This window comes from Didymosphaeria variabile (assembly GCF_027946475.1).
Source record: "Didymosphaeria variabile strain IMI 356815 chromosome Unknown scaffold_2, whole genome shotgun sequence".
NCBI lineage: Eukaryota > Fungi > Ascomycota > Dothideomycetes > Pleosporales > Didymosphaeriaceae > Didymosphaeria > Didymosphaeria variabile.
This window is the reverse complement of record NW_026611621.1, coordinates 4,503,043-4,528,697: the sequence shown is the minus strand read 5'-3', so window position 1 is coordinate 4,528,697 and position 25,655 is coordinate 4,503,043. Positions and strand designations below refer to the sequence as shown.

Here is a 25,655-nt window from a genome sequence, read left to right as displayed (position 1 = left end):
CTGCTAAGATGCATATACAGCCAATTTTGTCTTACGCAAAGTGTCACTGGCCGGTTGTTGCTGGGCTGACGTCTGTGGTAAAGAGGCTGAATAAGCAGCCCTAAATTATGGGCCCGCTCAGCCACCCCCAGCCGGTGCATGAGTGACGAACACTCTTCAATCGAGAGTTGCCGTCTTCGTATTCTCTTCACCTCCCACTAATCCGAGCCTCATGATGACTGAGACAAGTCCTTCGTCGACAGACAACTCCGCTCCTACTACGACCCCACCTGTTGCCGCGGACTTACTAGCTCGAGCGCCTATCAAAAGAGCTAGACCGCAGCTCAGTTGTACCCCATGCCGGCAAGGAAAACTGAAATGCAACCGTGAACATCCAATCTGCGACCAGTGTGCGAAGCGCTCGAGACAAGAAGCATGCCTATATGTTCCTCCACCGCCACGGAATAAGCAGGCCCAGAACATGCGGGGTCGCATCCGGAATTTGGAGAGCCTCGTCGTCAACTTAATCAATCAGAAACAGCAGGAGAATGACGAAGCCACTGCCACTGTTCCAAGCGTCGAACCTCCTGCTGCCAAAGAGACGGAGCTTAGTCCAGAGACATTCGGCCAGCTACGCATCAGCAACCAGGGGAATGAGACGTACGTGGGAGCTGGGCATTGGTCGGCTCTATTGAAAGAGATTGAAGAAGTAAAAAACAGTATAGATGATGATGGAGATGAGGACCAAGAGGAAGAATGGGACGATAACGCTGCTCGCTCTACAGTGACATTTGGCATGCCCAGACACATTACGAAAACGCAGCTTATACAAGAGATGCCATCGAAGGAGGAATGCGACCGGCTGCTTCCTCTGTGGTTCAATAGGTATGTGAACTAACCTTCGGCTTGGAAAGTACATTACTTATGATCGTGTAGTGCTGATCCACTCTTATTCATCATACACGCGCCGACTTTCCAGGAAGAGTACAATCAATTTTGGCTTGATGCTTCTTCAACTTCTGTGATGTGGATCGCTTTGCTCTACTCGGCGATGGCTTTGGGAATTATATTGGGACCTCGAAACCCAGGAATGAATGCCCATGCCGCTGCGTACGACCGCTCATCAGGATCGGCCTATGACGGGACGGACCCAAATGATTTTTTAAACAGCTCCGTAAACAGATTCCAACAACTGGCTTCCTCCGCAATGGTCCTCGCAGACGTTACGAAGACCCAGCCCTACACGCTTGAAACCTTGATGATCTACGGCGAGTGTGAGTTTCTGCGGAGGGATGACCATCACTCGAAGATCTGGTTGATGAACGGAGTTTCCATGCGTGTTGCAATGCGCATGGGCTATCATCGCGACCCAAGCAACTTCAAAGGCATGTCACCCTTTCAAGGAGAGATGCGCCGGCGAGTGTGGCACGTGTTGAACATGATGGACACACTTATCTCATTCGCCATTGGCCTACCGGCTGTCGTCCGCCGCATAGAGAGCGACACGCGATCGCCCCAGAACCTTTACGACGCAGATCTATCGCCAAGTATGACGGAGGTGCCAAAAGCGCGACCGTCGTCCGAAATCACGCCAGCTACGTATACCATCGCGAAAGCCAAAATCTGCGCAATATTTGCAGAGGCGGCGGAGCTGGCGCAGCGAATCACCCCTCCACGATATGCGACCATCGTCTCCCTCGAAAAGCGCCTCGAGCAAGCCCACAGCGAGGTTCCGGAAGGAATGCGCGTCCGTCCCGTGCAAGACTGTGTTACTGATGCTCCGGTGCTCATCATGGGCCGCTACAATATTGAATTGCTATACCTAAAGACAAAGCTTGTTTTGCATCGCACGTTCATCACGGCTGGCCAGACTGACCCAAAATATGCGGAGTCGCGCAAGATCTGTGTGGAGTCTGCAATGGAGATTCTTCGATATCATATTACTATTTTCCATGCTTGCCAACCAGGCGGGCAGCTGAACAAGGTTTGGTGGTACATGTCTTCGCTGCAAACCTTTGATTTCCTACTTGCAGCAATGGTCATCTGCCTCGAACTAAATTACCTACGAAACACTGACGCATCATCATCGGAGAAGGTCACGGACATGCTTTCCCTGCTGGAGGGTACTTATGATATCTGGGCAAACCATCCCAACCGCTTCAGGGACTGTGTTCGAGGAGCTGAGATTCTTCGAGCCATGCTGAAGAAGTGCTCTTCACCTGGACAAACTCCGCTTGTGCTGCAAGACCCAATTCCAAACGGCTTCGAGAAGAGTATGATTACATACATACCATGCAAAGGTCATAAGCTAACGCCCAGTACAGACATCTCTAGCCTCCCCAAGGAGATGACACCCGAGTCTCTACCTGAGGAACTTCCACCGCAGATTTGGAACAATTGGCCATCAACTGACAACACGAACGAAATGGCCTTCGATATGCCAGGCATCGCATCCGAGATTGACTGGGTAAGAATACTCTCTGCCGCTCTTTGCTTCTTGCTCACGACGCACCTAGACTTTATGGGATTCTACAATGATGGGTCAAGATCATATGTTACCGCCAACCAATTGGGCTCATTCGAACAACACCACGATGGAGAGCTGGATGGGAGCGGCATCCAACGTTGATCAAATGATTGCGCAGGGCATGGAAGGATTCACCGACTTACGCGACCCTCTCAACATCTATGGTCCTAGTGCTTTCGCTCCCGCCCCTCCTCCACCGCCAAGTACCAATAGTTGAGAGCCGACTATTGTTGCGTGAAAGAGTGCAAGGGAAGAAGTATTGGATGCGTATTCTAGTGCATTGCTCGAACAGCCACTTGACCACATACTCTCGCTCTCGAACCTAGAAGGATGTCGGCTACACATGGTAACCAGTATGTCGGAACTAGCTTATCTTGTCTGCCAGCCCTCGTAGCTTCCTCGAGGTGAGCCACACACACGTGGCCTGCTCTATCTCCCTCCAATTCTGGCTACGCTCCGATGCATCTTTCAGTCTTGGCTTGTGAGTAAAGGCTTGGGGCTTGCGAACATACTAAATCCCAGATCAAGCGTGCTGTCCGCGGAACGGAAGCACGCCCCTCCCGTAGCCTTTCATACATTTGCTTGGTCTTGTACCTGACAATCGTACCATTAGTTTCCCATCGGCAACCTTATGGGAGACGGCTAGAATGAACTGGGCGCGTCTGGACGAGCCTCAAAGGCTGTCGGCGTACCCCAGACAACCAATGGAAAAAACTCGAAGCGCTTGCAGGCCTATGCCACGAGGATAGGCATCTGTAGTCCAATGGAAATCTCCAATATCCGGCAATGTACTTCCCTCGTGACTCCAGTGGTGTGGTCAGGTCGCCGTAACATGTGCTTGTGGCCGACAACAATACTAAGGCGAACAATAGCAAGGACGCGCTTCCCGCCACAACAACCTCCCCACCACTTCTCCCCACCCAATAAACCCATCCTCACTCAACCTCCTTGTCTTCGACTCTAATCTAGAAGCCATGTCAAAGAAGTGGTCGCCTCTCGCAGTAACAACGGCGCATCACGAAATGCATAAATAGAAGGTCAAATCCCACACTTTCGAACTCCAACCCACCAGAACATCCCTTCATTACCAGTTCAACTTTCACTAAACACCCTCCAAACAATCAAAATGCCTACTCCAGGAGCCAACTGCACCGTCATGCGCAACATGCCCACCCCTGGCGCCAACTGCACCGTTCAGAAGCAGATGCCCACCCCGGGCGCCAACTGCACCGTCCAGAAGCAGATGCCGACACCCGGTGCCAACTGCATCGTCCAGTAAATGCCTTTCCTAGCGGAAGGTAGGAGCGCGCTGCTCGGCCCGGTGACGCTCTAAGTCAACGACTGGAAGGCCTACCTTGACAAAATCTACTTCAATATTGATACTTGTTCGGCTATATGGGATATTCTGGCGCACCTGGTCAAACTCTACTGCACCGGCTTCGAACTCTTCCCGCGCGATCGACACCTTTGCGACACGCACCTGTGCTATTCTCGGCAAACTCTAGCAGGAGCTTTGGGATGGTGGATGGATGAACTAGTGCTAGTAAATGGCCATCGATTGCTATTTGTATTTATTACTTCAGGAGATCCTGCCCGGCTTTTTGGGTCCGTCTGTGGTTCTGGGGATGACTTGTACCTTTGCTTTCGTGGGGGATGGAGGATTCTTGAGGATCGTAGCGGAATATAGGACTCGGTGTTGCATACTGTTCTACGTGGTTGAAGTGATGTATGATGACATTTCTTGCCTCATGATTTCTCGACTTGCATACTAGCCTGCGCGTGTATCACTCTCTCGAGCTGACGTTGTCTATGTGAAATCGCGTCCTTCAGATTCATCCTTTCCAAACACTTCGTACACTAATAGACGGTAATTTAATTACATATTCCCATGAGGACTTCCCAACAGTGGTCATCGGTATCGTATTCCGTTTCCTGCACTTGGTCGTTTGTGTGGCTCAAAAAGTGGCAATATTACGAGCCACGAGGAGCTCGTTTCTGATGAGAATACACGCTGACAACTTGCCTTGACGCAACACAACAACGATCCTCAAACACATAACAAACACTTTCCAAATAAAGCAGGGAATAGCAGAAGCTCTGGCTTGACCCCTACTAATATGAAATATCACTATGGGATGTCGTGGTTATATGGTGTCGCAGTGTCAAGTCAGGGCTTGTTCACCTATTGTTCAATAAAATTAACCCCGGGCATACCACATGTACGGCCACCCACTATCTGTCACACTTGGAAACATCTACAAGTTCCGCGCTGTGTGGGTCCACCAATCAGACCGCGAGCTTCCGCAGCCTATCAGCACCTTGCTGCAGTCCTGCCTTCGTAGGACGCAGAAATACGCTACTAGCACCCCGTAAGCTAATCCATATTATGGCCTAATAGAGCGTGAAGGAAGTAGAAGCACATCGCCTTTTGAAACGTTTACTTCATGTGTCTTCGTGGCAACTCGACTATAGAAGAAAACCCTGTTTATTGCAAAGACATATCAACACTATCGGACGTACAAAGAGTGACTTTCGACAGCAACAAAAGCAAAAGCAAAAGCAAAAGCAAAAGCAAAAGCAAAAGCAAAAGCAAAAGGAAAAGGAAAGGCAATCAGAAGTTCGTAAAACCATCAACACCAGGAAGCCATTGAAGATCGTCGAATCCGTCCATATGATCAACTTCTTCCAAGCCGGTGAACTCGCTGCTCGCAGAAGCGTTAGCGGTGCTAATCCCATTGATGCCGGCGAGCCCATACTGATCAGTGAACTCGTCGATGTTGGGGAGCGTGTTGATGTTGGTGAAGTCATTGGTGAACGCATCGCCGTTGCTGAACACGTCCATGTTGGCGAATGTGTCGATGTTGGTGAACGTATTGGCATTGGTGAACACGTTGCCATTGGTGAACATACTGCCATTGTTGAACGCATGGTTATTGGTGAACGCGTTACCAATAGTGAACGTGTCCATGTTGGTGAGCCCGTTAACACTGGTGAAGTCGCTGGTATTGCTCAGCTCGTACGTGTCAGCGAACCAGTTAACATCGTTGAAGTTGCTAACGAATGCAAACTCGCTACCAGCGTTCGGTACCTCAATGTTGGCATATTCGTCGACATTGTCACATTCGCCGATACCAGTAGATCCGTCGATGGCAATGTAGCCGCCAGCTGCAGGGCTTCTGGTGCCTAAGCGATTAGAAGACTCTGTAGAAGAGACAATAGCCTTGTGTATCTTCTTCATATGAGATTTAAGCTTGTCTTTTCTTGGGAACGGACGCTTGAGGCCAGGACCAGGATAGGCCTCGCTACGACTGCAGCCGGCAACCGTGCACCAGAATGGTGTTTTTAGCCTGTGGACTGAATTCCGGTGACGATCGCGATCAGGTTCTCGCCCAAAGGTCTTCGTGCATCCTGGCCAATCGCAGGGAACCCTTTCGTTTAGGGCGCTTCGGCTGAAGGACACGTCATCATGGATGGGTGTGCAGAAGGGCGAGGGGGGTGGCTTACCTGGGGGCTGCTGCTGATAGGTGGGCTGCTGCTGATAGATGGGCTACTACTCCTGATGATGGAGAGGTCCGTGCGGGTCCACGCGTGAAAGAGGCATACCTGCTTGAGAGTTAAAAAAAAAAGAGCGCGCTTACGCAGGTTGTCCGTGGCCATAGGCTGGGGCGTGTCGGCGTGGCGGCATCATGCGACGGGAAGAAGGGCGACCAATAAAGAAGCGCGAAAGAGCGTGAACGTTGGTGTAATATCGAAGAATCTAGCAGTCGTTAAGAGCAGAAGCGATGGGATAGTGGGGTCTTTTATCACCTCTGTCCTCATGCCCTTCCCAGCGCTGCGGCTCAAGCGCGCCCTCTTCGCCAAGCTCGTGTCCTACGCTGCTACGGTTCGCTTGCCTTGCTTCTTGTAGACTTGTATCAAACCCAAGCCTTCCCACGCCGTGCTTATGAGGATAGAATTCGGTTGTACCATACTTTCCAATTTGCTCCTTGCGGATTTCCGACTACCTAGGTACCATATCAAGCCTTGCCTCGTGTCCTGTCACGCATACTGTCACTAGGACCTGAACCATGGACCCCGCTCATTCAGCAGTCCCACGAAACGGCTTGATTCAGTGTGACCAGTGTCCTAAGACCTTCGATACTCGTAAGCGTTTCAAGTGAGCACTTCTACTACTTCCCAAAGTACACATAATGCTAATTGCTGATCGCAAGCCGCCATTACGATACTCATCTTAGACCACACTGTTGCAAGCAATGCGGCAAAGGATTTGCGTTGAGTCACGATCGTGATCGACACAGCACGCGACATCAAACCACCGCTATACGTTTTCGCTGCAACGTTCCCAATTGCACGTTCAAGGGAGCTTCACGAAAAGACAACCTGCGGAGGCATATCAGGCTCTGTCACGGGCAACAAATTGCATCAGAAAGAGCGTCACAAGAAGAACAAATCAGGATGTTTTGCAAAGAGGCACACATTGAGCGCGAGCGCTTGATGGAAACTTCGACCTTACTCGTAGCAGCAGAGGCCGGCAACACATTGATACTGCGGTCACTGATTAACCTCGGGGCCGACGTGGAGACAGCATCAGACGAGGGGAAGACCGCACTCCACGTTGCTGCAAGTAAAGGTCATACGGAATGCGTACATTCCCTGCTTGATGCAAGAGCCAGCGGCGAGTCAAAGGACGTCAACGGTAATTCGGCACTGCATGAAGCAGCACGTGCAGGCCAAGCAGATGTTGTACAGGCACTTATACATAGAGGAGTTAGCCTGACAGTACGGAACGACAGTGGGCATACCGCGCTACACGTTTCCGCCTTAGATGGCCATGAAGATGTTATGCGGACGCTCTTAGAGGCAGGTTCGGGTATTGATGCAGAGACAACAGACGGCAAAACAGCGTTACATCTTGCAGTGGCGAAGGGACACGAGCACATAGCGAAGGTTTTACTGGAGAAAGGTGCCAATCCTACTGCAACAGCTAGTTCCGGACTCACTCCAATACATTCAGCCGCCCGAAACGGCAACAAAGGTCTTATGGAGGTCCTTTTCAGAGCAGCCAAGCTCGATAAAGAGATAAGCAAAAGTTTGATAGTGATGAGAGCAGCTGGCAACTGTACCGAAGACTTTATGAAGATGCTTCTACAGCAAGGACTGGACATCAATGCGCGGAATGTAAATTATGGAAGTGTACTACACCAAGCGGCGAGGCATGGTAACGAACCTGTTGTACGGCTGCTACTTGAACGTGGAGCAGATGTTAACGCAGAAGGAAAGTGGATTGGGAGTGCACTACAGGAGGCGGTAGCAACCGGCCACGAAGCTATTGTACAGCTATTGCTTAATCATGGAGCGCATATGGAAGCACAAACATCATATCTTGGGGGCGCACTGCATCGGGCAGCGGAAAATGGCGACGAATCTATTGCACGGCTATTGCTTAAGCATGGAGCAGATGTCAACGCAAAAGCAGAAGTTGACAATATGGGTGTACTGCATCGGGCAGTAGAAAGAGGCCACGAACCTATTGTACGGCTATTGCTTGAGCATAGAGCAGATGTCAACGCAAAAGCAAGAGACAATATGGGTGTACTGCATCGGGCAGCGGAAGAGGGCCACGAATCTATTGTACGGCTATTGCTTGAGCATGGAGCAGATGTCAACGCAAAAGCAAGAGACAATATGGGTGTACTGCATCAGGCAGCGGAAAAAGGCCACGATTCTATTGTATGGCTGTTGCTTAAGCATGGAGCAGACGTCAACGCAGACGGAGGTTACTGCGGGAGAGCACTACAGCAGGCAGCCCGCAATGACCACACATCTACTATACGGCTGCTACTCGAGCATGGAGCAGATGTTAATGCAGTCGCAGATAGTTTTGGTGCACTGCATTATGCAACAGCAAGCGGGTACGCGCCTTATGTACAGCTATTGCTGGAGCATGGAGCATATATTAATGCCGTAGACCATATGGGTCGAAGTGCACTGAACTGGGCAGAGATAAGGGGACACAAATCTATTGTAAAGCTATTGCTTGAGCATGGAGCAGAGGAGTGAGCGAAGGAGGACCATGTAACGGGGATGTACTATAGTAGAAAGCGGAAAACGGCCACGATATATTATAGGGCTGCTGCTCGAGTAATGGGCCAATACAGGTGATCAATTGCAAAGGCGAAGGACACAGTGAGACTATGGAAGTACATTCGATGAGAATCGTGCTTCGCTACGTTCCGAAACCGCTCGAATATTGCGCATTAGTATAGCTCCTGTAGTAATGAAGCCCACACGCATAGGTGTAGCTATCTTTCCGGCACGCAATGACTTGTTTCATTAGCAACCTTCGTTTGTGAAAGAGGTCCGAGCAAAAACCCTCGCATAGACATACCATGCTGAACGAACAATATTATGTTGATGCACTGGCTCAGCGACGAGGCCGTACATTCGAAGGCCCAGAACACTTCGCTGATCGCACCGCAAGATAGTTTACGCCATTATCATATTATTACCAAATTACACCTCCCCAAGAGAGGAAGACTATTCCCGCATCTCATGCCTAGCCCATCACGCCCATCTCTTTGTTCCCCCAGTCGCGCACCCTTACTATTGTTCTTCCCACATACACAGAAAGTGACCATCATCTCCTACGCTCAATCATTTTGGTCCTCTTTCGCATTCGAAGATCACAGAGAACAAAATTCCTTCTCCCAACACCAGCAATGGTTCAACCTCACTACCCCCGCGACCTTGATCGCGGCATCGAAGCTTTGTACTATACGCTTGTTGGAAGTCAATCACCCACCGAGCGACAGGATAACGCAACTACGTCTACGACCTCGCATGTCGCATCTACCTCCGGGGCTTCGGAGGAGGGAAAGCAGGAGCGGAGACGGAGTGGAGATCAGGCGAGCAACGTGGGCCTTGAGCGGAAGAGTTGGAGACAGGTTCTGCGTAGAATGTTTGGTTTGGGGAGTATGTAAAGTGAGTTAGAGGTCAGGACATTTGCCCGAGAATTTCGTCTACGACGGTTGGGATGTTTGGCTGGGGTGGGTGGTGAGGTACATGCCGGTTTGGTTGGCCGCGAATGTTTATACAGACGGGTACCTAAGACTCTAGGGAAAACTTCCAGTCGGCATGTGATTGTACCGAATACGACCGTCCGTCAGGCCTCGATGAGAGTGTGGATAACGGAGTACCATATGTGGATAGTTTGCTGCGCACGTGCAGACGATCACGGACTTTGGCCTTGTTTCGCGGAGCTCTTGCGAAGATGGAGAAAAGCTTATGTCTTTCGGAAGACGCGTGTAGAGCTTATGCTCTAAGAAGAAGCGTTGGTATGTGCATTGTCTGTGTCCCCTCGTTTGCTGTTTCTGTTGTGTACATGATTTCGAGATCGCTTCCTGCCCGGCAGTTGTTCACTGCGCGTACATGTACGCGCATTCCTACATATAGCATAAGTAAGCACAAATTCAGTAGTCGATGTTTCCAAAGCATGCGCACCATCCATCCACGCACCTGTGCCTTACTGTGGTAAACGTTGTGGTGAGTGAGGCTCCAGCTGAGCTCAGCCCCCGCGCACCCTACCTACACTTGCCACCCTAGCACCTCACCACCAACCACGACCAAATAAGAACTACGCCAGCCCCCAAACATAGCACAGCCATGCCCGAAGTAGTAATCCTCGGGTTCCGCGAAGAAACGCGGCGATTATTTTCGGACATGGCTGTGGCGCTGTGCAGGCGTACGGCGCTACGGAGCGTTTGCGACAGCTGCACGGTGCTGCGCGGTGCGGGCGAGTCCGTGTTTCGCAATGTCGCGTGGCGGAGGGAAATGGTAAGCTGCGTTAAGAGTGTCGTTCGCCCCAGGTGAATGTCTCTTGGTATCGGTATCTGTGTGGTTGACATTCGTTTCGTTTCGTTTCGTTTGATCTTCTTCGATATTCGTTACCTGGGATTTGTGAAAAGACAGACAAAAGAGATCGCGACATACGCACCCGAAATATACATCCACTTCCACCATGGCGTCACGAAGCACCATCTTCTCTCTAAGCTTCATCCTGCTCTCAGCGCGATCCGCCATCGCAACTACACATTCCGTGGAGGACCTCACCTTCATGGCATACGAAGAAAGCTACGGCTACCAAACCGACACCTCAAGTTCACCCGAAACAGCCCTCCCTTCATCAACAACGCCAGACGGAGGCTATGGCTACCAGATGGAAACCGAGTCTACATCAATCCTCTCTTCGACAACATCCGAAGGCTACGGCTACCAAACCTCGACTCCAGCCGAATCAAGTCTCCCCATCATCTCAACGCCAGCAGCTCTCTACCCAACCGCACCATCCTACTCCTCCTCTTCTTCCTCGCAGACCTGCACAAATAGCACAACAATAGTCACAATCCCCTACTCAACCCCCACACCATCTACATCGCACACCTGCAACAACACAACCATAACATCAACGATCTACCCCTCCATCTCCACACCAAGCATATCACCATCCAGCAACTGCTCCAAGTCCACCACAACTGTGACGATCCCGTGGCCAGGCACAGGCACCGGCTACGCTCCCAGCGGCACAGGGTACGCAGGCGGTAACGGTGGCTGGAACGGGACGACTACTTACTACGCGCCCACTCTGGGCACTGGCACCTCTCCGCCGTCTTACCCAACGCCCGTCCCGCCGGTGAACTCGACGTCGAACTTCGAGCTGCCTGAGACATCGAGTGCGGTGGAATACGGCGGCGACACGCCTACATCTACACCTACGCCCGAGGCGGAACCAAGTGATACTGCGCCAGCTGCGCCGCCTGCGCCCCCAGCAAGTTCGACTGGACCTGATGAGCCGCTATTTTCGGGTGGCGCGGCGAGGTATGGGAGTGGAGCAAGTCTTGCGGTGGCTGTGGGAGCAATGGTGGCGTGGTTGTAAATTAGTAGAGAAAAGACTGGCTTTCTTTTGTTACTTTGCATGGGCGGCGCTTGTCATATACCCTTCTTATCAGGATCGATGGCGGATGTAGCATAGATTTCCGGGACAGTAGAAACGGGTGTTGTCGTGATGGAATTCAAGGTATTTCAGGATCGAAGATCAACTGTTGGTTAGTAGATGTGAAATAATCCAAAAAAGTACATGCAGAAACTCAATTCTTCTACTCGGTACAGCTTTGTCGAGCTTATCTACAGGGTGCGAAGCTATCGCAGCAAGGAAATGGTGAGATGTCGGGTGTGCACTGTCTAATGACTCAAGGAAACGGACATTGAGCGCTGAGGATCTAGTAGCCGTCCTTGCCCCACTTGTTGTATGCGTCGTGCAGTTCCTGAAGCAATCAGCCATGCATAAGGCAATGAGAATGAGCTCTTGTTTACCTTGGGAAGAGTCACGTTGGGAATGATGACCACGTTCAATGCTGAAGGAGCATCCTTCCTGGGGGCGCTGGTGTCACCGCCGGGGTGGTACTGGTACTTGCCCTCGCCGCCACCCTCCTCCCAGGGCTTGCTGTTGGGTGCCTGGGCTACGGATCGCTCAGAAGACGCGCTGGTGGGCGATCGGGCTGCATGTGTGAGCAACGTCCAATATCAAGTGCCACGGCCAAGGTATGTGTAGGCCTCGGAGCTCTTACAGAAGTGCCATCCGGCAAGACCGAAGATACCGCTCATAATGGCGAGGAGGACCTGCAGAATTGCATTAGCTATAGCTCTGTATCACACTGATGCTGCATGTGCCTCGGGCGGTGTGGTGTGATAAGGAAGTTGCTCTCTTCGCGAATCTCGGGCAAGCCATTGAGGCACGCCCGTCGGTCTTCTCGTCGAAGCAAGCTAGGTCCAAGATCTTTGACGTACGTAGAGCTCGGGATCGCGCTTCGCTCCCGTCTTGAGGGCCTCCTTGCCGGCCTGGCGCTCGTCAGCACCGGCGGCGCTGGTGTTCCATCGGCGGGGAACCTGGGTGGCTCGGAGGCGCGGGGCGGCGCGGAAGGCGGTGCGTCCGATGATGCTCGACATGACGGGCGCAATTGGGACTGCGGGTGGTGGAGTGGAGAGGTGGTGGTTGGTGGTGGTGTGTGACGTTGGTCGAAGCTTGCAGTGGTTCGATGGAGCTGTGGGCCAAGACGTGCGTATGTAATCAGGAACTCGCAGCTTGTGCCGGGCATAAAAGGCAGGCGCGCTAGGCTAAGGACGGGTTAGACCGGCATTGTGTCTGCATCCAGGAACCATGCGCATCAACTGTCGCGAGTCGCGCGCCCCTTTTAGACATCCTCATATAGCTGATCAGCCGTGATAGCAGGCACTGCATCGCCGGTCGGGCCATCAGAGCCATCCTCTTCTCCTCCACTCCCTCCACACGCGCGCCGCCGCGTCTCCTTCTCGCGCTCCTTTAACCCAAACTTGATATTTGCCGTTCGCTTCTGCAGGTGCTTGCTTTTCGGCGCTTCATTCCCACCTGAGTCAACGTCTTAAAGTTTCGAAACACCTGGGATGTCCCCTTAATCGCCGGTTGTCATGCCACTGCTGCTCAAAAGAACTTTGCTGAGACTCCCTCCGCCTCACCTTCGTTATGACGACAAGTGGGGAGCCACCCGCTTCACATACATACTCGAATCCCGCCATGGTCGCACAAGATGACCAAGCCACTCGCGAATCTGCGAACGCCGACGACGAGCAGACGACATTCGGCGCACCCTCACCCGCATCGCAGAACCGCAACTCCACCGGCAGCCGCGTCTTGGGCATGACAGGCCCTTCCGGAGAGGCCGGACTCCCGCCGTCGCGACCTTCATCCATTGCGATTTCACAAACTGGGAGTAATCGAAGATGGTCCCGGGAACCGCCGTCGCGGCGAGGCGGAGCAGGCATGCAGATGAGCGCAGGGACAGCGAGTGTCGCTGGAAGCATGGGAGCGCAGAGCAGGCCCACGACAGCCGCAAGCAGAACTCACGTCCCGCTGGCCGCGCATGGCTTCTTCCGCCCGATGAGCTCTCAGCGCCTGCAGCAGCAGCGCAACCAGCGCCCAACGTCGCTTCTCGGCCACAGCTCGCTGTACTCGGAAGGCACGAGCGAGGTCGGAGGAAACCCCTACCGCCAGAGCATTGGCTCCAATAAGACAGAGCGCACCCAGCACCCTCTCGGCCTCTCCCACTCCCACGATCATGACCAGCAACCTCCACCGTCGCGCGGCACCGATATAACCGACCGAGACCTCCCCGATCGCACTACCGCAAACACCACTCCTACCGGCGCAGAAACGGTGCGGAGTCGCGGCGAGAGCATCACGCCGCTGCATCGACCTAAGCCTCAGCATCTTGATCTTTCCAAATCCCTCAAGGCCGACTCTGGCAAGCTCCCGACCCCAAGTAGATCGCCACGTTCTTTCAGCGCCAGTTTCGGGCTCTCTGGAAGTCGTGAAGGTCGCTCGCAGATGCGCCCGCAGACAGGCCACGAGAAACTTGCTTCGGCCGAATCTTCGCCAAGAATGTCGCGGAAAGATCCTACGAAAGAGACAGTGAAGAACGAGCTGGGCAAGAACTATCAGTACTTCTCAGGCAATACCGCTTTCTGTTGGGGGGGACGTTTACAGAACACTCGCGACCGACCAGTGAATATTGCGACTGGAACTTTTATCGTTGTACCTTCTGCCCTCTTTCTGGGCTTTTCGTGCGTATTTTCCTCATCTCCTAATCATAAGTCGAAACTAATATGATCGTAGTGCACCGTGGCTATGGCTTCATGTTTCCCCTTCGATACCCATCATCTTTGCTTATCTGTTTTTGGTTTGCATTTCCTCCTTCATTCATGCCACCGCGTCGGATCCAGGGGTAGGTTAATCAATGCACCACACTCTGCATCTTATCGCTGACCGCCTTAGATACTTCCTCGCAACCTGCATCCATTTCCTCCACCTAATCCTAATGACGACCCACTTAGCGTTGGCCCTCCCACAACGGAGTGGACGATGGTCGTGTCGACCACTGGCGCCAACGCCGCTATGGAGGTCCCAACCAAGTATTGCAAGAGCTGCAATATCTGGCGACCGCCACGTGCCCATCACTGCCGGGTCTGCGACAATTGCGTGGAGACTCAGGATCATCACTGCGTCTGGCTGAACAACTGCATCGGCCGACGAAATTACCGCTACTTCTTCACCTTTGTCACTTCTGCAACTCTTCTTGGAGTCTTCTTACTAGCAGCAAGCTTGGTTCACATCTTAGAGTGGCGTACTCAGAACCGCACGTCATTCGGGACTGCGATTGATAAATGGCGTGTTCCTTTTGCAATGTGCATTTATGCAGTTCTCGCCACTCCTTATCCGTTGAGTTTAGGTCTGTATCACCTTTTTCTGATGGGTAGAGGGGAGACCACACGCGAGTATTTGAACTCGCACAAGTTCATCAAGAAAGACCGACACCGGCCGTTCACACAGGGCAACATCCTCAAAAACATGATTGCGGTCTTGCAGCGACCAAAGCCACCGACTTATCTGCATTTCAAGCGCAAGTATGAGGAAGGTGATCAGAGATTTGGTCCACGCAGGGGTAAACGGACAGCGCCTCTGACAGCTGAGCAGCAAGGTGGCGGCCTGGAGATGCATGATGTCCGTACTACGGCACAGGGTTTCCAGGGCCCGGCTAGCAGAGCGCCGCGTAACGATGCTGGCCCGCACCCACTGTAGGTAGTTATTGTATTAAGGCTGCAATACTAGCCAATACGAGCTTCAAGCTATACATAATCATAATCACTTATTTAATGTCTCCATGTATGTACGTAGCAACGGCAAACAGTCAGTGTTTGCTTGAATGTGGGATTTGCAGGGGTAGGGACGGAAAGAAAGGGATGGGAAGTGTCGGAAGAACACTGGACTGTAGATAGCTGACACCGCATGAATCATGAGAACTGGAACACTGAACCATTTCTACACGTAGCCCATGAGTGATTTCGCCATTATGAGAGTGGGATACGAGGGCGGTCGTACAAGCAGATTAGGAATAGAGCCCACTATTGGTTGGGCCAGGATGACTGCTAGCGTGGTTTAAACAACATGAGCACATCTCCCCAAGCTGCTCCACAACTTCCGTCTTGCAGACGGGATATCGCTGCAGGGCACTGACACGCCCAATTCGCGGTGCATCGTCCAGACAAACAGTTCAGGCTCCTCTGAGCGTCGCTGCTTGCCCCGACGCGCCACACTGTCGAAGTGTTGTCGGGCGTGCCTGGATCCTGGCTCGACCGGCGGATCTCCTCCACGCATCACTTCACGCGCCTGACCCTCCACCACCTCCGCCCGACACACGTCGCACGCGAGTAGCATGGCGGAACGAAACACCTCACCCTCGTCGACCGCTTCTCTCCATTCTCTCGTCACTGCGCACGTGGGGAAGGCGCTCGACTCGCGCACCTCGACCGCGTCGCCTCCAACCTCCACGCCGCCTACGAGTCTCGGCGATGAGGCAAGCATATTGTCCGAGACAAGCAAGATGGAAGTCATAGAGACGCGCGAGGAGGTGTCTACTCCACGTGCAGTCGCAGCATCGCCCATGGCGCCGCAGTCAGCACCTGAGGCTTCCGACAGTGCGCCACGACGGGCGATGCGGAACTCGCGCAAATCGGTCGTCACGTATAACGTACAGATACTGGCAGGTACCGCTATTCACACGCCTACGAAGTATTTGGAGAAACATCATGAAAATGTTGTGCACGGCGACATTCAAGAGATGGTCAAGACCAAACCCACACCTCCAAAGAAACATATCGGCAAGCGCAGGACCAAATCGGAATCTGCTGAGCTCGAAGACCCGGCCGAGCAGCAGCTCGCCTCAGAGGCTGCACAGGCGGCGCAGCGGCGAACCTCAACACGATTGGGCACCGACCTGCGACGCGCAGCCCTGGCCAACTTGAGTGGTGCAGGCGAGGCAGTGGCGAATACTATTTCAGTTGGGAAGGATTTTGTGCAAAAGACGCTCAAGCGTAGCGCCTCGGACTCGCGGTTGCGTTCATCCTTCCGGTCTGGCGCGTCGCGACCGTCCCAATTTAAAGAGGACACCTCGGAGGATGAGGATGAGGACGAAGAGGAAGAGGAGGAAGAAAAAGAGCCAGAGTACTTCAAACCAAAATCCAAGCAGTGGCTCAAGCAAGGCCTCTATGTTGGTCAGGAACGCGGTTTCGACGCCCGCTTTACCGAGAAACGCAACCGAGCGCGAAGGGAGGCGCGCAGGGCTAAGGAAAGCAAGGTCCTACCACTTCCTCTATTCGCCACCCAGATACAGCTAGAAAGCAACCCACGAGTTATCTACAAGCCCTTCAAGCTGCCTTACGACGTTTACAACCCTCTCCCGAAGAAGGTCAAGGTTGATGGTTGGGTCAAACTAAACAAGAGTAAGTTCTGCTTTGTACTTCACACTTGAACATTTGAGCTGATTCCTCGAAGATCGCTTCATTGGCGATGCATCTGCGCTGTGGAAGCGTGAGAAACATGGCGATGCGTCGCAGTGTTTCTGCGACCCCGAAGATGGCTGTGGGGAGACATGCCACAATCGCATCATGGCATATGAGTGCGATGAGACTAACTGCCCGCTCACGCCTGAGCAGTGCAACAACCGTCCATTTGCGCAGTTGAAGAAACGCGCGAAGGGCAATGGCTATGATTATGGTGTCGAGGTCATGGAGACCGAAGGCAAGGGCTACGGTGTTCGGGCCATGAGGTGTTTCGAGCCCCACCAAATCATCGTCGAATACGCTGGCGAGATCATCACCCAAGATGAATGCGAGCGGCGCATGAAGCAGGTCTACAAGAAGGATAAGGTGTGTCTACCCATATATCAGATTTGGAAGATGTCTCTAACGGCCCGCAGTGTTACTATCTTATGAGCTTCGACAACAAGATGATCATCGATGCGACACGCGGGACTATTGCGCGCTTCGTGAACCATTCTTGCGAACCCAACTGCGAGATGATCAAATGGACAGTGGGTGGAGAACCGCGCATGGCCCTGTTCGCTGGCTCTCGTGGGATCACGACAGGAGAGGAATTGACCTACGATTACAACTTTGAGTAAGTGGCACAGATTACCACGTCACAATAAAGCTGATATCTTGCAGTCCATTCTCGCTGAAGAATATCCAGGAGTGCCGTTGCGGTACCAAGTCATGCCGTGGTGTTCTAGGCCCCAAGCCCAAGAAACCCGCCAATCACGAGGAGCGGTCGCTGCCTTCAGCTCTCCTTGCTGGAGCCAAGCGCAAGCTGCAAGATGTATTTGGAGGTGGTCGAGGCTCTGCGAGCGCCCCGAACTCTCCAAAGAAGCGCATGGTGGTCACTTCCGCCATGACCAAGGCCCGAAATGCATTGGCTCAGAACGAGGCAGCGCGCGAGCGAGCCATGAGGGAGGCCGAGGCCCATGCCGCGCAGATTGCATCTCGTGAGAGCCGTGCTATGCAGCGACAGAAGGCTCTTGCTACCTCTAAGCGAGGTCGGCTGCTTCATAAGGCTTCCACTGCGGCTAAACCCACGGTTCGCACGTCAAAGAAAACTGTGATCAACCTTAAGCGGAAGGTGACAGTCGCGAAGACGGGGCAAAAGCCAGGGGCCCTGAAGCCTGTCAAGAAGATGCCGGGCAAAGCGGCTCTTCTTCTGCCGCGACGTCGTAGTGCCACTCCAGAGTCTTCTTCTGAGGACGAATCGCCAAACATCACTCCAGCTTCCCTTCGTAGTGCTAACAAGAAGGCGGCGCAGAACAAGAAGGTCATCAAGCCGCTCAAGCTTGGTAAAGCGGGCAAGTTGGGTCAGCGCACTCTCGTTCCCGATTCAGAGTCAGAGCTAGATTCGGACAGTGAAGAAGAGGAAGTTCCCGATAGTGATGTCGATGCAGAGTACGGCAAGACTATAGTCAAGTCCAAGTTCAAAGGCAAGAAGAGGGGCTCTGCGCCTGCTCCGCGCGGCATCCACAAAACTGGCGCGGGCATCGCCAAGCTTCCTCGAGGTCGCGTTCGAAACTCGCGTGGCATGTTCGAGACCAAGGCTTGAAAAACCGTCACTATCTATTTCGACAATATTCAACAACTATTAGCACTCTCCGGCCACTTCTTTCCACTTTCGAGGCCTGGGCTCTGCGATTGGAGCTTCATCGCTCTGACACTTCGACACACCGGCAACAGTATTTGTATAATGGGACATGGGCGTTGCAATGGTACGGAGCATAGCGGTGTCCTGACGTTTGTTTGTGGCCTTCTTCTTGGTGGGGCATCATTCAGGGGGTGTAAGGTGTTATCTAAGCTTTTGGAATTTGGGGATGGACGAGGTTAGGCAACAAGAAGGAACGAAGCTTGTAACGATAGGTGAGTTAGGTTGGGTTGGTTTAGGTAGGGTGTTCCTCGTGCAAGCAATGATCGTGTGTTCTTCTTACAGTGCGTACCCCGGGACGAGAGACAGATGGTAATCAAAACAAGACTAATGTGTTTTAATCTTCTTTCTACCTGCAGCATGCAATACTGAGTCTATGTTGCGTTGAAGCAGCCCATCTACCAATCTATCTGTCACCGTGCACCTTTTATGTCCCAAACCCCATTTCATCCCTTGCAGCCCACTCTCACTGCCCTCTCAACATCCTCACCACCATATCTACCTCTTCCCTCGTCCCACAAACCAGCCCACTCCTATCGTCCACATCTCTTACCTCCTTCTCCAATATATCTCGCCCCGTAGCAGGATCAACAGCCCGTCCCCCCGCACACTCCACAATCAGCGCAATAGGAGCAACTTCATACAGCACGCGTAGCTTCGCTTTACTCTTCGCCGTCACAGGCGACACGTATACCCCATGCCCCTTCACAAACGCATGATACACATCGGGCACCAGCCCACCCGAGTACCGAAGCGTATACTCCTTCTCGATAAAATGTTCAATCAGCTTCTTATACGCTGCATCCTGTGCCGCAGCGCGCAGGTTCGCGGGCGCGAAGTAGCGCGTCTTAACTTCTTCAGCGCTCTTAAACTGCACATTTTCGCGGATGACGAGGATGTCCTGCGTGGAGCTTGACAGCCCGACTTCGAAGCATAGTGGAGAATCAGGGGAGGAGGGAAGCCGGATTGCGACAATAGCTGTAGTCCGCGGACCAAGCACGCCTAGGATCGCAGCCACTTGCTTCGACGAAGCGCGCTGGTTGAGCGCCGTGGAGCTGTCCCAGATCCCGATGATGGTGCCGACGCTCCAATTTGCGGGGATAATGGAACTGCCGTCCAGAGGATCGAAAGCTACGGAGTACTGTTCTTGCGTGGAGTCGTGAGGAGAAATGTTGCTGTTGTGCTGCACGGCGTTCTCGCCTTCATCTTCTTCGCTGGAGGCGGAGATGATGGAGGGGCAGGTGCGGATTGCGGCATGAATGATATCATTGGTGGCGAGGTCGACGTTGAGTTGGTGGTCGCCGGATGTGTTTTGGCTACCTGCTGCTTGTATGTCCTGGGAGTCGCGCAGGCATTGCGCGACACTTGTGATTGAGTTGAGGAGGGTGGGGAGGACGGATGTGCGGAGGTGGATCCGGTCTGAGCTGGGCAATTTCTGCTTCAGGAAATCCTCGAGGAGGAGTGGGGTAGACATTTTTGTGCTTCTGGAAAGAAGTGAGTGGGATTATTGTGGTTTTGGTTCTTGGTGTTGAGCCTTTAGTATGGCTCGAGACGAGAACAAGGGTCTGTTAGGGACCCCACTTTTTCAGTAGCTTCGCGTCAAGATGCAGGTGTGGTGTTGATTATGGCCTTGCTGGAAGACCAAGATCTTAAGACTGGTATCGAACTGGAAAATGTCCCGAAAAGCCCCACGCTGTCATGTTTCTTTTGGTTGCCGGCTCTGTACTGTACTACCGATACGCACACTTCGCGAACGATGGGGCCTTCAACATCGCGCCTTAATCCCAGATGGACTGCAATGTAACGCTTGCGATTTTTTTCAACATCTCAGATATTATCAATTAAAAGCTTGATAGACAGAGTTAAAAATGCATTTCTGAGTGGAAAGTATTTCGCATCGGCGGTGCGGAAGGCGCCAACGCTGCCCCTCCCCTAGCCTACCACAACGTACCGGCAGTCACCTATAAACATCCGCAACGTCCGTCACAGCACGATCAGAATCAGCGACCCTCTGCGAGCGATTGACTTCTTATCGCCCTCTACTCATGGACAAATTTCTGGCAACTACGCCCGTCGAAAGTGCCGGTCCGTTCAAAATAGGCGGATAATGTCTTTCACCCCAAGCTGGCTCAACAATCTTCTGCAGCGACGACTCGCAGTGCCACTGGCATCGTTGTTGCGAATGATGACGCAATTTCAACTTCGAAGTAGCTCTTTGGGACATTCCATCATGGACCTTCTTTCGGATACTTCTGCAAAGCTTCGGACTGGACAGTGGGACCGGACTTCTATTTCGTGGAGTAGTACCAACGCCCCCTATCAAGGTCTTACGCAAGGATGTCCTTACGGGTCATGAAAGAGCTGGATGTAGGACTTGATTCCATCCGGAACACTCAATATAAACTGCTGAACACACTCAGCACGAAACAGGGTTGCGTTAAGTAGCATTTCCGAGCTATGGAATGCTGCAGCACCGGACGTAGTCGAATGGAACCGTCCGAATATACGCCTAAGGGGAACCTTCGATGTATACAATGCTTGGATAATTAACGAACTCCCAGTATACATCAAGTCACCAAGCGATCTGAAATACCGCCGTATCTTCTCGTCATCAAAACCATATTAGCACCATCTTTTTCACCCCTCATCTTCTCTAGCAGTACGACAACGAAGTAAAGGGTCTATCCATCTACCGACCTTACGCATAACCAGTCGCTCGGCAGTATCAATTTGTGAGCCAATCGAAGCGGGCTTCCAACTGCGCATCATCACTTTGGCAAACTTCGTTAAAGGCCCCAGTACGCAACGCCCCGATCAGGCGGTAAAGATAATCCTTTTTAACGCGTGTCTACCTGTGCACCCGTTGGGCGAGGGGATCTCCAGAAGAGTCTATGCCTTTACGGTCAAGACTTCGCTTATGAAGCAATTTGATTTGAAGCCTGTTGTGGTAATATTACGGTGAAGCGTTCTGGATAGGGAGTGAGAACCACCCAGATTTCTACAAGTGATTTTCTATGGGCACAAACTTCTCTGACTGGTCTTGACCCCACCCTAGACGACATTGAGTTTGCTTTCTATTCGGAGGTATCGCGAGTCATCAGACCCAGGTTTGCTGTTAAATTTGTGGGGGTTTCCACTCCCATGATCCATAATTTTGAACGTGTCCATACCGCAAGCTTCTTGTTCCCATTCTCTGACTTTGCTAATGGTTTTGCTAGGGGGTCAGCTGCCCATTTAGTAAGCGTAAATGAAGCTTTGCACTGCCCCGTGATCTCTCCACAATTGCAGTTCACAAGCAGGATGTAGTAGAGCAAGCCGAAGGTGACTAAGTTTCCATGGACCGCCGGTAAATACCGCAAAAGGGGTATGGTCCGCATGATGCAGACCGATCGTATGCACATGGCAAACTTCTAGGACTCGCTAGCTATATAGGCTAGTTCGCTTCGCTGTTGTTCGTCCCCCAAATCCATATCATACTGGTCCTGAAGACATAATTAAGCAGCTACATCAGCCAAGTTCGCAAATTCGTAGCCTACACAATGCCTTCTGGTTCGAAGACCTCACTAGGGTCTCTCATCTTCAGCTTAGACAACCTTCCCACCTTTTATGTTACCGAGATCGAAACAATGGATTCGGATGATGAGCAGTGCCTCAGCCGTAAACTAAGGTGTTCCGCGATTGGCGATTTCCTCAAGACGAAGAATTTCTTTTTTCCCTATGCGGTCAACCATAACGCCAAAAGAAACCAGCTCAACCCAAGTCCTTTCTACAATAAAGACAACAAAGGCCCAATTGACTATCTTATCATCCCGTGTCAAACTAAAGGTGACCTTGAGACGTGGGTACAGAACTCTCTAGAACATCACAATAGTGGGGTTAAGCTCCATGACAAGGAAGCCCGGCGAGATCTCACAGGAGAGCTCCAGTACCGTGCCATATATTGCCGGTTCAAGTCAGGAGCACGCATCGTGTCGCCAAACGCCACTGATGACATGGAGCGGAAACTTTACGCCCGCTGCTTAGACACGTTTGTTTGTACCCGGGTCAATAAACGCAAAGACTGGGTCAATGGCACCAACCCGGCTAATAAAGACTGGATTCTAGACAAGAGCCTAGGCTCTATTGATCCCGTTCTGAAAACGAAGGGCCTCGCACAATACTGTTCCGTTCGCACACATGCTGAGCCAGTGCTCAACTTGGATGCGAAGGAACTCCACTTGAAACTTGACCTAGCTCTCTGTCTCGATAAGTCCATAGAAGCTCCTGACCTTCTTTTTGAATATCTAGGAAACAATGTCTTGGGTTCCATTTCCGCTGAACAACTCTCGCTCATCAAAGGCGTCTTGGTTGGTCTGGAAGTCAGATATCTGGACCCTCAGAAGAATACTTATTCGGACACCGATAAGCCGAATGGTATTATTCAAACAGCCCCAAGGACGTCTCAGCGGCTCTCAGTGAGTCGTACTCTGAGGAAAACACCTTCCATTGCAACGTTCGGCCGCACGCCTGTCCAACCGATATACAACTTAGCGCGACCGGATACACCAGTCGAGGTAGAGTACCAAAGTAGCAAGCAAGATCAGAGTACTACCCAAAAGGTTGCCACCTACAGGATACAGGACATAAGAAGCTCTGTCGAGGTGTCTAGGTTTCTACCACAACGAGCAAAGGCAGACGGTACTTTCTCGATATCTGAGGACACGGAGGAAAAGCCGATTTCAGTCGCTGCCTACTTTGAAACCTTCAAGAATTCAAAGTTGAAGTATCCTAACCTACCTCTTGTCAAGGTGCGTCACGATACGTGGATTCCATTGGAGTTCTTGGAGGTTATTAAAGGGCAGGCTTTGCGAAACACTGGTCACTTGACGGACTTCGTAAAGATGGCTTCCCTGAATTTTGCAGACTTGAATCAACACCAGAACGACAGCTTCGCTGCAATAGACGAGGAAGAGAACCCACATCTAAAAGGACAGGCGCAGGAACGACTCCCCATATTCAAGCGAGGCCCTCTCAACTTTGTTAGTCCGGCAAAAGTTCACACACGACCTACCCCTAAGAGTTCAGAAGCGGAATCTAAGAGCCCTGAACGATTAGAGAGCGAACCAGTCCAAGCTCGTTTGATTTACATTCCTTCAAATAGCGCTGACACGGCAGAAAGCGAGAGTTTTCTCACGTTTGTTGCTCGAGGATTACATCAGGCGACTGGCTCTGAGAGCTCTGCCATCAAATTTTCCAAACCGAAAACGACGCTCATTGAGGTGGAGAAGCCTTTGTTACTTGAACGTTTTATGAATTCTGAGGAAGCTAACGACGTCCTCATTGTCGTTGTAGATCATTCCGGACGTACGAAAGGTGCTGTGGACCAAATTAGGGCAGAGGTTCACAGATACGCAGAACAGATTATGGGCTGCATAGCTGTCTGTATCTCTAAGCAAGACCTTGAGAGATCTTTTCATACGAATGTTCCAATAGAGAGGAAAACCTACGCTAAGCACTCGTACTTTCCGAAGGGTTTGCTTCGGAAGATCAATCTCATGCTTGGTGGAACTAATTACAAGTCGGCACTCGAAACTGAGCCCTTGGAAGCACTTTCAACACAAATGCGAGACATTGCCAAAGAAGCAGGCAAGGCTATCTCGCACGCAGATTCTGTCGGCAATGCTATGATCTTTGGTGCCCATGTTTCACACCCCGGCTCCATAGCTGGAGTAAGCTGTCCTTCTGTTGCAGCAGTTGTCGCGACAGATAACAACACTGTGCACTATTTGGGAGCTGCTCGTGTGCAACCGACAGTGAGAGAGACCACGCAGCGCCGAGGGTACGGAGGCGACAAGCCTGGTATTAAGCACTCCATGCAGTCCCGTATTCTGGGCCTGAAGTCAATGATCCGAGAGAGACTGTTGAACTCAAGTGACCCGAGCCCTTCAGTCATTTTCTTTCGACATGGCCTTGACCCCAACTTAGAAAGTGGGGTGATTGAAAAAGAGAAAGCCGATATCAAAGAAGCATTTGAAGACTACTTTGATCCAAAGCCCATCAAGTTGACTTATATTGTGGTCACTAACAATAGCTTTGTTGTACCAACCGATCAACTAGTCGTCTCATCTGGTTTCGCTATCGAGCAGACCAGCAAGCCAAAATATTGGTATTCAATTGAAGGAGACGATTTGGAGATTCCGACACGGTTATTAAGGGGCCTGGTAAGTATCTTATAGCAGCAAGCTTCATGGGCTCTTACCTCAAATCATGACTAACACAAGGCAGGTCAAGCGCCTCAACCAAAGGAATCAGCTCGGTGCCGAGGTTTCGATCGCCCTACCCATCCATTTCGCACAGAAACTAGCCAGACGCGTCTTTGACTACTTTCACTTCTACGCAACGGACTCAGCTAGTCTCGTCCCGTCTATCCTTGGACCAACTTCTTACAAGGAACGGAAAGACGGGTACATAACGGACCGGGCAATAAAACAAATCATTGAGAATCAGATTTACTCGAGAGGACACGCTGGTGCCGTTGTAAGCGACGAAGAAGTCGCAGACCAAGGAAGTACCCAAAATGACCCTGGAGATGAATCACCCAAAAATGAAAGTATCAACGGAGAAAAGAAAGGAGACACAGAGGATACAGAGGTTGAGCAACATGAGAAAGCAGAGATCGGAATCATCAACTCCATTGTTGAGTCTCCATGGAAGAGAAACCTATCGAATCAGATGTTCTACCTCTGAGCAGCCCATTAGCCGACCCGTACGACCCAGCTTCTATCATGCAAGCATCCAAGCATTTTATTAAGAGCTTCTGGGCCATTATACACATTCCCCAGCAATCGCGGCTTCGTTCAACTTGGTTTCAGATTTTTCATTTTCCGGTAACACCTTCTCTTTCATTCTTTTCCTAGCACTGGATTTGCCGGTTTTCTTTCGTATCTCTTTATCAATCTTTTCTTGTTCTGCCCTCTCCTTCTCTCATTAAAGACCATGCTCTACGTGCGCAATGGCTTCTACCTGTACACTCGTTTTCCTACGGTCGTTCTGCAATGCGCC

The 25,655-nt window shown here is 51.7% G+C and overlaps 9 protein-coding genes across 9 annotated transcripts; 6 read left to right on the top strand and 3 right to left on the bottom strand.

Moving 5' to 3' along the window:
* Nucleotides 1–211: 211 nt before the first annotated feature.
* Nucleotides 212–2,723, top strand: N0V89_003214 (uncharacterized protein; the record flags this gene model as incomplete). Its single annotated transcript, XM_056212016.1, has 4 exons — nt 212–864; nt 916–2,252; nt 2,304–2,446; nt 2,496–2,723. The coding sequence occupies 4 exons, from the start codon at nt 212–214 to the stop codon at nt 2,721–2,723; spliced, it is 2,361 nt and encodes a 786-aa protein (XP_056075489.1).
* Nucleotides 2,724–5,117: 2,394 nt separating this feature from the next.
* Nucleotides 5,118–5,744, bottom strand: N0V89_003213 (uncharacterized protein; the record flags this gene model as incomplete). The annotated part of the gene is made up of 1 exon (XM_056212015.1): nt 5,118–5,744. The coding sequence occupies one exon, from the start codon at nt 5,742–5,744 to the stop codon at nt 5,118–5,120; it is 627 nt and encodes a 208-aa protein (XP_056075488.1).
* A 1,256-nt stretch (nt 5,745–7,000) lies between these two features.
* On the top strand, nt 7,001–8,566 carry N0V89_003212 (uncharacterized protein; the record flags this gene model as incomplete). Its single annotated transcript, XM_056212014.1, has 1 exon — nt 7,001–8,566. The coding sequence occupies one exon, from the start codon at nt 7,001–7,003 to the stop codon at nt 8,564–8,566; it is 1,566 nt and encodes a 521-aa protein (XP_056075487.1).
* Nucleotides 8,567–10,523: 1,957 nt separating this feature from the next.
* N0V89_003211 (uncharacterized protein) lies at nt 10,524–11,438 on the top strand (the record flags this gene model as incomplete). Its single annotated transcript, XM_056212013.1, has 1 exon — nt 10,524–11,438. One exon carries the CDS (start codon nt 10,524–10,526, stop codon nt 11,436–11,438), a length of 915 nt encoding a protein of 304 aa, XP_056075486.1.
* A 343-nt stretch (nt 11,439–11,781) lies between these two features.
* On the bottom strand, nt 11,782–12,508 carry N0V89_003210 (uncharacterized protein; the record flags this gene model as incomplete). Its single annotated transcript, XM_056212012.1, has 4 exons — nt 11,782–11,826; nt 11,876–12,060; nt 12,160–12,181; nt 12,350–12,508. The coding sequence occupies 4 exons, from the start codon at nt 12,506–12,508 to the stop codon at nt 11,782–11,784; spliced, it is 411 nt and encodes a 136-aa protein (XP_056075485.1).
* A 604-nt stretch (nt 12,509–13,112) lies between these two features.
* Nucleotides 13,113–15,173, top strand: ERF2 (Eukaryotic peptide chain release factor GTP-binding subunit; the record flags this gene model as incomplete). The annotated part of the gene is made up of 3 exons (XM_056212011.1): nt 13,113–14,158; nt 14,211–14,319; nt 14,370–15,173. The coding sequence occupies 3 exons, from the start codon at nt 13,113–13,115 to the stop codon at nt 15,171–15,173; spliced, it is 1,959 nt and encodes a 652-aa protein (XP_056075484.1).
* Nucleotides 15,174–15,807: 634 nt separating this feature from the next.
* Nucleotides 15,808–18,518, top strand: N0V89_003208 (uncharacterized protein; the record flags this gene model as incomplete). The annotated part of the gene is made up of 4 exons (XM_056212010.1): nt 15,808–16,873; nt 16,926–17,299; nt 17,350–17,549; nt 17,597–18,518. The coding sequence occupies 4 exons, from the start codon at nt 15,808–15,810 to the stop codon at nt 18,516–18,518; spliced, it is 2,562 nt and encodes an 853-aa protein (XP_056075483.1).
* Nucleotides 18,519–19,080: 562 nt separating this feature from the next.
* On the bottom strand, nt 19,081–20,088 carry N0V89_003207 (uncharacterized protein; the record flags this gene model as incomplete). Its single annotated transcript, XM_056212009.1, has 1 exon — nt 19,081–20,088. One exon carries the CDS (start codon nt 20,086–20,088, stop codon nt 19,081–19,083), a length of 1,008 nt encoding a protein of 335 aa, XP_056075482.1.
* A 2,065-nt stretch (nt 20,089–22,153) lies between these two features.
* Nucleotides 22,154–25,340, top strand: N0V89_003206 (uncharacterized protein; the record flags this gene model as incomplete). Its single annotated transcript, XM_056212008.1, has 2 exons — nt 22,154–24,814; nt 24,879–25,340. The coding sequence occupies 2 exons, from the start codon at nt 22,154–22,156 to the stop codon at nt 25,338–25,340; spliced, it is 3,123 nt and encodes a 1,040-aa protein (XP_056075481.1).
* Nucleotides 25,341–25,655: the final 315 nt, after the last annotated feature.